At 36.9% G+C, this 13,206-nt stretch overlaps 1 protein-coding gene across 3 annotated transcripts in view; it reads left to right on the forward strand.

The window, feature by feature from the left end:
- The window catches only part of VPS13A (vacuolar protein sorting 13 homolog A), a 136,961-nt gene that overhangs the window by 120,269 nt on the left and 3,486 nt on the right, over positions 1–13,206 (forward strand). For 2 of the 3 annotated variants that reach the window (XM_077935994.1, XM_077935995.1), the window contains exons 68-70: positions 1,465–1,579; positions 9,849–9,934; positions 12,653–12,776. In XM_077935994.1, the coding sequence (XP_077792120.1) occupies positions 1,465–1,579; positions 9,849–9,934; positions 12,653–12,776 (325 nt within the window). Of the gene's footprint in view, positions 1–1,464; positions 1,580–4,185; positions 9,291–9,848; positions 9,935–12,652; positions 12,777–13,206 lie in introns of those variants that run through there. The other variant, XM_077935996.1, reaches the window with a different exon arrangement.

Raw genomic sequence — 13,206 nt, forward strand, 5'->3', positions numbered from 1 at the left:
GCTAAGTTGCATGTGCTCTGCCCTTTGGACTCCTTCACTTTAGTTCCTGTCATTTCCCAAGGCATATGTGTTTTTTCTACTCTACACTATTTTTTTGCCTTTTGAGCTCAGGTTCTTTCTTTTCGCTGTATTTCCCTCTCCTTTATTCCTTCTTTGCCTTTTCAAAAAAGTTTTACTAAAAAACAGTAACCCTTACCTCTTACTACATTCTTTTCTTACTGTGCCTTCAGATTGTCATAGTTCATACCAGTAAAAACTACAAAGAAAAAAAACATAGCATAGTAAGAGAATTATGCAAAATTTGCTGTTATGAACCGTTTTGTACCAGTGTGTTTTATTTTCTTTGTGCACTGTGTGAAATATGAACAAGCCAGGGCTAAATTGATATTACCCTTGCTGGTACGTTTCCCGGGAAAATCAGAGGCTCACTATGTCAGGTTCCTATTGGAAGACCGGACAAACGCTAGAACATTAGCAGTGGTGAAGTTTTTATCGGTGGTTGCAAGAACCAATGATCCCTATCTTTAAGCCTGAACAAAATTCTTGTTTAACCTGGAGGTAGGCTGTCTGAACTGTGCATTGCATTGCTTTGTAATGATTTATTGGGTCTCTGGACCGTAATAAAGATTGATTGATTGATTGATTGATTGATTGATTGATTGATTGACTGATAGATTGATTTTCTTTGTGGTGAGAGAGCCTCCCCCATAATAGAGATATTCAGGCTCCCCTGCTCTGTGTTCTCTCCCAGCAATCAGGTCTCCACTGGCTCTTGGTACACCCATGCTATGGGAAATACACCTACTGGAGCTAGAAATATATATAAAAAATAATAATAAATGTCCAGTAGCACCTTATAGACCAACTAAGTTTGTTCTTGGTATGAACTTTCATGTACACAGCTACCTACCTGAACCTACTGGAGCTAGTTTTAGTTCATGGGGTGTCATATCCAATGGAAAGGGTTTCACCCTGTCGCAAGACACTAGACAGGAGCAAAGACTTATGGGAAGCAGGCTGGACTCCCTCAGTTTTTCCTCCTGCCTAGACATAGGCAGTACATTCCTACTGACTCAGCTAAGTTTTTTACTAGTTTCAGAATTTGTAATTTGTATTGCTTAGCTAGCCAGTGTGGTGTATTGGTTAAGAGCAGTGGACTCGTAATCTGGTGAACTGGTTTCGCGTCTCTGCTCCTCCACATGCAGCTGCTGGGTGACCTTGGGCCAGTCACACTTCTTTGAAGTCTCTCAGCCCCACTCACCTCACAGAGTGTTTGTTGTGGGGGAGGAAGGGAAAGGAGAATGTTAGCCGCTTTGAGACTCCTTAAAGGGAGTGAAAGGCGGGATATCAAATCCAAACTCGTCTTTATAATATGTTTATAATTTATTAAAACATTTTAGAATATTCATGAAAATATTTATTCTATTTCTGTAATGCAAAGGTCTTAACTTTCCTCCCCCTCAGAGCTACAAACGCTTCCGAAGATGTTATGAGCTTGCGTCCTCCCCGCTTCTTTGGTGAGGATGGAGTCATTCGACCATACAGATTAAGAGACGGTGCTGGAAGTCAAATGTTACAGGTGAAGAAACTAAACCTTCAAGGAGACGTAATATAATACACTTTTTACATGCACATACATTCCTCTTCCATACTTAAACATATATTTTAAAAAAAATATTAGGAACAATTATTCCTATTTATGCATTCAGGAATGTTTTAGTATTTAGTCAGTGGAGACCATTTTTTTCAATTTGCATTAACAGTATATGTTACCTGTTGGTTTCAAGATCATTTGACATTTTTTATTTAAGTTTGTTCTTGGTATGAGCTTTTATAATAACAGGGAATAAGTCTATCGGCGCATCCTTCTCTCTCCATCTGTTGCATGTGTGTCTGTGTGCAGAACTATGGACGCACATTTCTGCGTGCTCCGGATGGCCTGTATTGTCCCTCTCATTTTCTCTGTGATAGAACGGTCCACAAGACAGATGTGTTTATTAGACCTAAGAAAGCTGCTAGATTTCAAGATAAGAATTTTTAGTTAAAATACATTAGAAATGTAGCTTAGAGAGGCAGCTGAAATAGCAGTCTTTGGTATGAAGGAATGTGAAAACAAAACAAAAAATCAGCTACTGCAGCTGATTTCACTTTGTTTTAACCCTAGCGTGTGGGATTTTTACTGCAGAGATCTTGGATATCATATAAGCATATTTAAAGTTAAGTACGTATCCTAAGTGCTGTTTTTTTTACAGTTTAATAAAAATAGAGATTTGCGAAATGGCCAGTGTGAGGGGATGTAAGTGGGATAACAGATCCAAAGTAGTGGGGGGGAAGTGACAACATTTATATTAAAATGTTTTCTAAAGCCTTAACTATATAACCTACACAAATGCCTTAATGAGAAGGGACACAACAAAGAATAAATATTGAGATGAAAAGAAATGCACTTAATCTTTTTGAAATGTTTTTATATTTATAGAAGTCTTTATTTGAAATGTTACTACAGTACTTCAATACAGGTTTTTATTTTATTCAAAAATTATTTTTTATAGTCTATAAAACTCATAGTATTTTGAATATTGGCCATTGTTGACTAGTTTTTATCTAGAACAATTTTAAAAAGAAAAAATAAATAAAGGGGTTTATTTTACTATGGAATTGAAACATGATAGTGGCTAGTGGAATTAGTTGTGAGAAATAAGTGTATAGAAATGTTGAGAAACAAAGACTACTGATGGAAGGAGCAAATTGGCTGCAAGATTCTCTCTGGGAGCTCACACACTCATGCCTACCTGCTAAGACAGAGTCTCTTTTAGCACAATGTGTGAACCAAGCCACTGTGTAGTTACTGTTTTCCTTCTTTGTTTGATAAATTGGAACAGTTGAATTGAGAACAATTCCCAGATCCTTTTTGTTAAGTTTTGGAAAGTTCAAAATTGTTAAATCTGTGGCCTCATAGTGAAAAATGGGAATTTGAGTATATTCGCAACAGTTGAGCAGCTTCTTCCACGTGTGCATGGAGAATATCCCTCAGTCACTCAGTTCACATCCCACTATCTGAAAGTGGTTGGGCAAGCATTGGTCACAATGATTTATTTTTGATTAATTAATACATTTTACAATAGTTTAGACACTCCTTATTCAGATAAAGGTTTCCGTAAGTAGATTTACTGTACTTGAGGGTACAGTGAGACAGACATAGAAATACATTCTATAACTCTCCTGTGATTTTGGCAGGAAGGGAACTCTGGTATTGGCACCACCATCCCTAGTAGTACGTATACACTTAGATTTAGTCTGTTGTGATCACATATTAGAACTGGATAAATGGACACGGGCTGAGTCCTGATACCCCTTTCCTGCTGTCAATTTACTGGGAGAGGCAATTTAGGATCATTACAATTGACTGTTCAATTTAGTCTAGGAAACAAAGGGGATTCTTCTGGCCAATGATGAGGTGGACTTCACCATCTTCTCCTATCCCACAGTACTTAATTAATTTAAGTAGTGTTGTAAAATTGGCTCACAAGGTGGCTTGATCAGCTTATGTATGGAGTGCTTTCATGTGCTCCACCATAAGTTGAAGCAGCTATGGTAAACCAAAGCAGTTACTGTAAACCAGATTTACAAATTGCAGTTCTGGAACTGAATAATGTCTGACTGATACCAGCAGTTTATGGTGCAGAACCAGCAATTTATGAGTACAGAAGCTTTCATATGCAGAGTTCCTCTTCCTGTGGAGACTTATCTATGCATTCCAAGGTATTAAGCAAATCTGTGTGCAGATCAGTGCAAAGAAAACTCTCTTACTCACAGGTTTCCTGTTTTATACTTTGATTTATAAAATCTATGTGGTTTAAAAATAGAAAACACAAATAGAATAGGTTTTATGTAATACAGAAAGCTATGGTTCAGCTGTGACTGTGCTTTGTAAGTTCCAAAGTCTTTTGAGCAATAGGTTTTGAGATTTGCATATATTTATAGAAAAAATAAACTTGGACTTATTTTAGTGAGTGGTGAAATATAGGATTACATTTGTACTAACTGAAATTCTTCTTCTGCATACTAAAAATTCAAAAGTTGCATCTCATCTTTCTTTTTTTGCATTTTTAAAAATAACAAATAATTAAACTTTCCAGCTTCAACTAACACTTCTGCTTCTTTCTTCTCTTACCATGCTTGCAGAAAAGACAGGCCTGCAGAAAATGGACTATGTGTCATATTAGTGATAGTGATGATGATGACAGTTAGAGTAATATGTACTTTCTCTGCTGAATTATCAAGTTTAATGCTGCCACTTTAAGTTTAACTGCCACAGAAAAGCAAAAATTATAGTAGCTGTTTTACAATTGTGTCTTAAATGTAAGTTTAAAAATATACACTAATGAAGTCTAAGCACAAACACAAAGAAAATTGTTGTTTTAATTGTCTTTATTTGAATGCTGTTGCTTTGACAGTACTTTGACAATAATCTTGTAACTATGATTTTTCCCCAGTCAAAATATATACTGTTTTTAAATAGTATATTTTCCATTTACATCATTATTTTAATTTTATGCATTAAATTTAAAATCATTTGTGCATTTTTACGCAAAATGCCATTTAGATTTAAGTACTCAGTGTTGCCCTATAACTGTGTTTATTGTTGTTGTTAAATTTTAGTTTTAGGTATTGAAAATTGTGTATGAATATTCTGTAATAACAATAAATGAGTCTATATAAAAAAAGATTGATCTGATCTGTTCAAACATCCCTACCATTATTTATTATCTTACCTATTTGTCACTTGCTTTATCAACTTTTATTTTTAAAAACACATTTATAGTTTACATCCTTTCATTTTCAGAAACTTAATTTAACATTTTTGCCTTAAACTTTCATTTAGTTCAAACATCTTGTGAAATATAGTATGAAATATGAGGCTTTTAATTCTAACCCTGTGGTTCAAATTGAAACTACTGATGATTTGACTTTTAAGTGAAGGGGCTGCAACCACAAGGTGCTGCAAGGTGGAAGAGAGCCAGTGGAAGAGAAACTCACTTGGAAATATTTTGATGATCAGTCACTAGTCCAGCCACTAATCAGCCAATGTGCCAGAGAAAATAAGAATATGTAAAGGCTTTTCACTGAATTTCAAGAATATGTAAAGTCTTTTGACTGAATTTCAGAAATTTGCATGGAGAGAGTAGATGCCCTTCATTTCTTCTGATCAGTGTACAACAGGAAAATATACAGAAATGGTAAAGTAGGGAACCAGTGTCATCCTAACCAAGGCAACTGAAGACATATAAAAGACCTAAATGAGTTTATTGCCACTGTGCTAGTAGGTGAGCAGAAGCCTAGCTGGTGGACTGTGCATAGCAGTGTCTGTTGTTGGGTATCACTATTACAGGAGCTGCTACTCTACTTAAATGTTCTATTTATAGGGGCTTCGTAATGTTTTCTTTCCATTCAGTTACACCATGTGGTTATGATAGTATAAGAATATGCCTTCTGTAAGCATATCATTGAAACATTGCAAGGTTTATCTATCTTGTGAATCTGAGAGAAAAGAAATTTTTGACTTAGAAATTAATGCTTTTACTTTTCAGTAATCCCTAGGGAATGGACTGTCATCTCTGTAGCAGCGCAGCTGCTGATAAGCCAGAGCCAGAAACTGGGCATCTGTGAAAGCTTATTTCCTTAGATTTATGGACCAATGAGTAGGGATGGGAGTTTTCAGAAATCTGAATGTCAGGATTACCTGCACATACTTTTTTTCTGACAGCCATCTCACTCCTTAATCATAATAAGAAGCAAGGGGTTTATGTATTGATCTACACAAAAAATGATCAATTTGTGCATATTATATTCATTTATATATTTATTATTAGACTTGTATGAATATTATACACATGTACACTCCAGGTTTCCTAAACGACCAAGCACATAAAAAGATTAATATGAAAAGGCATATGACTATTTTAAAAGGTATGTATTAATATAAAATTACGCTACAGAAATATCATACAGCATGAGGCTTTCCTCTTTAATCAAACCCATGAGCTGCTCGGCTGTAAGTGTGTGTTCAGTATGAGAGGTTATCCAATGTGAGCAAAGTCCAACTGGGTCAGAACCACTAAAATCCATGCATAAATTGACAATAAAGGGGGAATATTTGGGTATTTTAAAAATAAAGATCAACTATAGAGTTGTAAAACGAAATAGTATGCACTATTCTAGGCTAGAAACATTGAGGGAAATATAAATAGCCAGTATTCTCATTCTCAAAAAATTGAGGGTGATGGCCAAAATTAATTCTACTCAGAGTAGACCCTAGGAAATAAATGGACGTTGGGGGGGGGGGGCATGTAATTACACTCACCTTTTAAATGTTATTAAAACAATATTTAAATTATTCTAAAACATCAATACATTTGGTTTTTTTCTTCCTTTTCCACAAGGTCTACCCAGTTTCTGGAAGGGGGTAGCTCTGCAGTGCCATCTGGTGTCACATTTTAATAATGCATTATTAACATTAGAAAACAACTTCATATGGCTATATGGTTATCTCAACCATTCTTTAACTCCTTTTTGGCATTCAAAGCCATGGGTGTAGATCCGCCCTGAGTGAGTTGTGGAGGTAGGAGCCTACAATGGGAATTACAATTCCAACACCAATTTATATCAGAATATTTTAATTATAAGATTTCTATTAGATTCGCAGATTCAGTGCTAGAATCAGGGCAACATTCCTGCAAGGACCCCCCCCCCCTTCTGGCCCCTGAAGCCCATTGCCCTGCTCCTTTATGCTGTTGTTCCCTGTTTCCCTGTCCTCTTAAGAGTGCAGGAAGCAAAAGGAGCAGCAGGGGAAGTAACCTCTGCTTGCTATGTCTTCTTGTAGGCAGTAATGCAGATTGGGCCTGAAGGCAGAGGGCCAGCAAACGAGCAGTGTTGACAGTGCTAGCCAGGGTAGCCCACTGGGGACAACGTGCCTAAAGGCCATGCAAAACCTGGATATAGTACACAACAGATTTTCAGGAAAGAGAATCTTGACACCTAGTTTGGAAATTGGCAAATGTGTAAGCATCTTTGTACAGAACAGAAATAAGCTAGTCTCTTCCTAGTGATGGTGCAGTCCAGGCTTGGAAATAGTTATGAGAAATGTTGAGGGATAAAAACTACTGATGGTGAAGTAGACTGACTGCAGTGAGACTGAAGGTTCAACTGCGCCCTTCTTCCAGGTCGCAGCAGCTGACTTTGCAGAATCCTTCTTTTGCAGCTGTCTGACGGATGATGGTAACTCCACTGGAAGACTGAAGAACATTTTACCTAGTGCTCTTTTCCATTTCCACCCCTCCAGTGAAATTTGGCCTTTTTCCTATGGGATACATGTTGCCAACACAGCAGTCTTTATAAATAAACAGTTTAATATATGAAAGGTTTACATGTATTTAGATCCCCACCCCCAATTTCCAGAATAAGTGATTGGGGATATATATAAATTGTATATTGTTTGGCGTATAACTTCTTCAATGTCAAAGCCTTAAAGAGACAGTAAGAAGGATCCATCAAAGGAGATCTGTGTGTAAAAAATGGTGAACCGCTACACAGATGACCTGTCTGAAGTTTTGATAAGGCAGTCACCAATTGTTGCACTACTATGTGGCTGCCATTCTCTATTGTTCTCACTTTTCTTTACTCTGAACATCTTTCCAAAAGCACTGTTGTGATGCCAGTTCAAATAACCCAATCCAGAAGAAGTGTGGTTAATAGAGTAAGGAGTAGCTTCAGGATGTGATTTAGTGGCACTACTAGTCAGAATAATGCTGTTATTGAGTCCTTCCTCTTTTGCCTTGGAAAAAATATGTGTCTTTCAGTGGTACGAGCAAGTAAGCCATTCTTGCATTTGCTTGAAGAGAGCACCAGGCATGTTAGTCAATGGCTACTGGAGGATAAAGAGAGGTGAATTCTTAGTGGGGATGCCTGAGTAAATTAAGTGATATAATCAAGATTCATGAAAGCATTCAAAAATTAAGCACTTCATGCAAATAATGGGCTCTGCTAAGTATTGAACTTTCAGTTTCAAAATGAATTACGAAAGTGACAGTAAGGTGGCATTTGAAAAGAGTGGTAATAACAAGCAGCAAAGAGCAGGTGAAAAACATGGAAGGAAAAATACAAAAGAAAAGCTGAATGATGAGGCAGAACTCTTTATATTTCAACCCAGTTAACACCAGGTTTCTGATACTCTCCCCCCCCCCATCCAATCTTCAATCCACAATGGAATCACATAGTTGAAATGAGGTATTTTAGGGTGCTCATCAGTCCTATTCAGTGCCAAGATTCCTTAAACAAGACCTCTCTGGTAACTGCTTTTTCTCCTTGGGAAAGAGATGCACTGAACTTCCCTAAGCAGCTGAAATATTTGCTATTTTGCTTCCTTTGTTCTGTCACTACACATAAATTTGTAAGTCTGAAATGTCTGTTCACATATAACCTGAATGAAGTATTTCTAGTGGCTGTAGTTAAAGAGAGCTAGAGCCATGTTCAGAGTGTGAGCTGGGAGGTAGGAAGTATAAATCTCAGCGCTGCCATCTCTGTCTCCCCCTTCCCCCTCCGTAGGCAATGTGTGGATAATGTTTTCTGAGGATTGCTGAGATTTAATTTGTGAAATAATTTGGTCACTTGGATTAAAAAATAATCTAGCAAACCTACTAGTGTATTGGAATCCTCAGATTCACCTTGTCTACTATATAATAAATGGTTCTATATCAGTGGCTAGTTTGGAATATATTATGGATTGCAGTGTTTTGTATGTTTTGTAGAATTTCTTCTAATGAACTTGCAGTGAAAAATAAGCATTTTATAAAGTATAATTATCTTACAATCTACTCACTTTCTTAAATGCACCACCAAAATTGTTTCTATGCTGTATTTAAAGGATTTAAAATGTTGTTCCTTATTATTTCCTTTTCATTCTAATTTAAAATCTAAATTAAACTTTTGGTTTTAGTTCAAGAAAACATATTTAAATATATCAGGCCTGTTCTGTAAAAACAAACCACCCATTTTATGTATATATGTATGATTGAATTTTTATGCAATATAAAGTATTGCTGTTTGACTTTAGGGAGTGTATGAATTTGGGACTTTTTGTTCTCTCATTGGTGTGAGGGGACTGATAACATGATGTAACATTTGTGCTTGAGACTTTTTGAAAATACTGTATAAACAGCTGAGGAACATTTCAGCATGGGATGGTATTATGAGTCAGAGGTCAACAGCTTATTTTTATTCACTTCATGTTTTTTAAAAAAATCAGCTATGGCTTAAGGAAGATCCACCAGTCTGGATTTCTTGCTCAAGCACAGTTCACTCCTTTAAAACCATCATATATGATTGGACGCTTGTGTCTGAAACCATGATTATTTGCATAGTTGTATTCCATTTACTGAGAAATACAATAAGAAATGGTTTGTGTAACAATTCAGGTTGAATTTGAATGGTCTTCTCTTTTGAGTATTACAGCATTCTGTAATCTGAAAATGCATAGTACTTTCAAGGTTACAAACATCTGAATAGCCCAATATTATGTACTCATAATTTTAGATAAAAGGTTTTTCACATTCCAGGATGATGAAGCATTATGTGGAAGGATGTTTACAATTATTTCAACTCTCTATTACAGTACTACTAGGTGTGAAAGTTCTTCTTAATCATGGCAGATATTAAACGTCCTCAGTATATGTGATGTATACATGTTTTATAATAAGCTGAAATTAATAATAATGTTAGACATTAATATTTTCCTCAGAAAGAACTTTCTATACTCTAGGGAATTCTATACAACTGTCTTTCTCTTTTAGAATATTGAAAATGGAAGATTTGCCAAACTGAGATACTTTACACATGCAATGGTTAATAGTACAGATTTACTAATGGTAACAAAGAGGTAAGGTTCCCCATTTATCCAGTTAACTTTATAAGCTGCATGCATTGTTACACTTGTTTTTTTGCTCACTCAATAATAATATTCCGATAAATAGTGTGTTTAGATTTGCCCTTATCATTTAAATGAAAGAAACTCCAATCGTCCTTAAAGGTATAGATACTGAAGGCTATATTTTACAACAGAAGACCAAGATTTAGAATGTTTTTATGTTACCTCAAAGCACTTGATTAGAATTTTCACAGTAGTTAAGACTGGAGATTGTGTTAAGAATGTTAGTGTGTATGTGAAAATCTGGAACTGATAAATGGTAGTCGGAATAACAATATTCCTGGGATAAGCCCTCATTCATTCATTCATTCATTCATTCATTCATTCATACTCTCTCTCTTACGAATGATTCTACCATCTACTTTTGTAACTGATGTGCTTCAATTAAGTAGTTCCTTGTGGGTGCAGGTGTCCATATATATTGAAACTACATCAACGAAAGCTTCCTTGTTCAATTTAGTAGAAGAGACAGTTCCATGAGTATAAAGAAATTTGCAATGTCTCTGCCTCTCTTGACTGAAGAGCAAGGGCGTCAACAGGATTTTCTGTGCTTAGTGCACAGCATGGGAAGTGGGATATCTGAGCTACTTGTAAAGGAAACCAATTTGCATAAAATTTAGCTATGCTTTGTATCATATGCAAATTTGTGTCCTTTTTTGCAAGGAGCATCGAGAAACATATATATAATTGTATCTTCATACTAGAAAATACTTAACATGTTGAATTTCTGCCTGCCTCAAAGGCACAAGAAGGACATGGCAGAAAACATGTCTAAACCTCTTTGCAAAGTTTTCACATTTTATATTTGCCATTTTCAGGGAGGAGGTGGATTCTTTAACACTTACTGTGTAGTAGTATTTGCAGAAAATAACATTTAAGTATATGATCTTAGATGAAAAAAGAACAAACTATTTAGATACAAAGGGCTGGAAAATGAGACAGAAGAGTGCACTGAAGGGGAGGGAGAAACAGCAGCTCCTTTGGATTCCAGGGATTGCAATCACCTGGTTTCCACACAACTCACTCGTCTATCTCAGCCCTGACTTCACTCATTGGCGGCACTAAAAGGTGGGAGCAGTCAGGTTGGCACATCTCAGAGAAATCACTTAGAAGGGTACCTGCACATTTTGTTTCATGACTTACTTTCCAGGAGGGCTAGAGACTTAAAAAAATAATGAATGGAAGCTCAGAGTCTGGGCCCCCTTCATGATGTGGGCTCAGTACATCAGTACTCCCTGTACTCACATCTCAGTGGCCCTATGAAACAGAATAGGAAAGCCAAAGGAACTCTGTTTGATTATTAGAACAGGCACCTTGAAATCAGTGGAATATATATTTAGCGGTAGTGAATTAGTTTTATTCTTACATAGGATTCATTTCCTAGGGGCCGTGGGGGCTCCCCCCCATAAAATATTTGAGAGGTCTGCCCCCACCCCCCAGATTGATGGGCATTGCCACTCAAATAGTGTGTGTGCACCGCATCGTGTGATCGATTATGCAGGGTGGGGCCTACCTGCCCGCCCCCATATTTTATTCAAGTTGGCACCCCTGCATAGGAAATAGTATGTCACTTTGAAGGTATACAGCTAAGTTTCCCCCCACCAAGCCACTGTTACTATCCAATATTGTGCAAGCTCATTTCCTTTTACTGCCTTCCCCACTGCAGTTTCCCACCCCACTTCAAATATTCTCTAGGGTTTCTCAGATTTCCAGAGCAAATTTGGAAGGATAGGCACAATTGGATACCACCCCACATAACAACAGTCATACCTCGTGTTGTGTTTGCTTCAGGTTGAGCGTTTTCAGGTTGCGTCCTGTGGCAACCCGGAAGTACCGGAAAGGGTTACTTCCTGGTTTCGCCACTTGCGCATGTGCAGACATGCAAAATGATGTCATGCGCATGTGCAGAAGTGGCGAATTGCGACCCGCGCAAACACGGGTTGTGTTCTGCTCATGTTGCGAACAGGCCTCCGGAACAGATCCCATTCGCCTCCAGAAGTACCGCTTCAATTCCACATTTACAAGGAAATTTACGCCTTAATGTTTCTCAAACGTTATCCCCATCCCATCATGCTTCTGAAACTGAAGGAAATTTCGGATGCACTTCATAAAATGGCATAAATACCTCGCTACCATTAGACGGATAATGTTATTAACCATGCATAAAGCACCTCTCTGGATCCTGACCAGAGTTTTGGTTGACAAAACTTGCTTTATTTTCTAACTGAAATATTATTGAAACATGAAACCCTACAAGCTTTTCCAAGGAACTAACAAATTCAATTCGGTGAAGATGCAGGAACACTTGTTTTTTTGTAGAATGTATTTGACCTTAATTATTAGAACATGACTGAACAAAAGTATGTGTTCAGTTCAACTATTGCTGCTGCCTGGTTATCATTCTATATGCCAGCTGTTCCTTATTATATATTGATTTCTGCATCTTTAAAGTAGAATGTAGTTGTCTTCTTTGACTGAATTAATATACACACATATATGATTAGGTTCCACTGGCATCATTGTGCAAATCCATATGTGTGTATTTCATTGTGGAATTAATAAACCATCAAACTGGGTGATAACAAGGCAACTTTTAATTTTTTATTTAAAAAGTAATTGTTGTATTTCTGCTTGCTTTGTTTTAATGGTTTATTTTGTATTCTTGTTTAGTGGCATATTATTCGTGACAAGAGGTACATTTGGACAGTTGACATGTGAATGGCAGTACACCTATGATGAATTTACCAAGGAGCCATTCATTGTTGATGGACGGAGGCTGCGCATTGAAGCAAAGGTACCGTGAGAGACTTCAGCTTGTTGTAGAATGTATTAGATTAGCTTCAGAGTATAGTTTAAAAATAAAAGTCATTTGTCTCCAGTAGAATTCAGCAACTTAAATGGAATGTTGTTTTCCTTAACTTGCTAGTTTATTATATTGTTGTTATATAACAAGTCAAATTTACCAAGCTAGTAATACCACCTATGAAAACTTACTTTACTAGTGTTGTTTTTTAATTCAAAGTTTCATGGTCAGATAAAGGGGGCTTCAAATCTCCCCCCTTGCTTCCTCCTTTCTACACACACACACACACACACACACACACACACACACACAGTTAATGTTTTCCTGCATAGAGAACAAGAGTCTTCTGGAAGGCACTCTCTTTTTCAGCCCTTGTGTTCTCTAAAGCAGTGTTTCTCAACCAGGGGGCATATGGCCCCCA

Source organism: Podarcis muralis, chromosome 11 (genome assembly GCF_964188315.1).
Source record: "Podarcis muralis chromosome 11, rPodMur119.hap1.1, whole genome shotgun sequence".
Lineage (NCBI taxonomy): Eukaryota > Metazoa > Chordata > Lepidosauria > Squamata > Lacertidae > Podarcis > Podarcis muralis.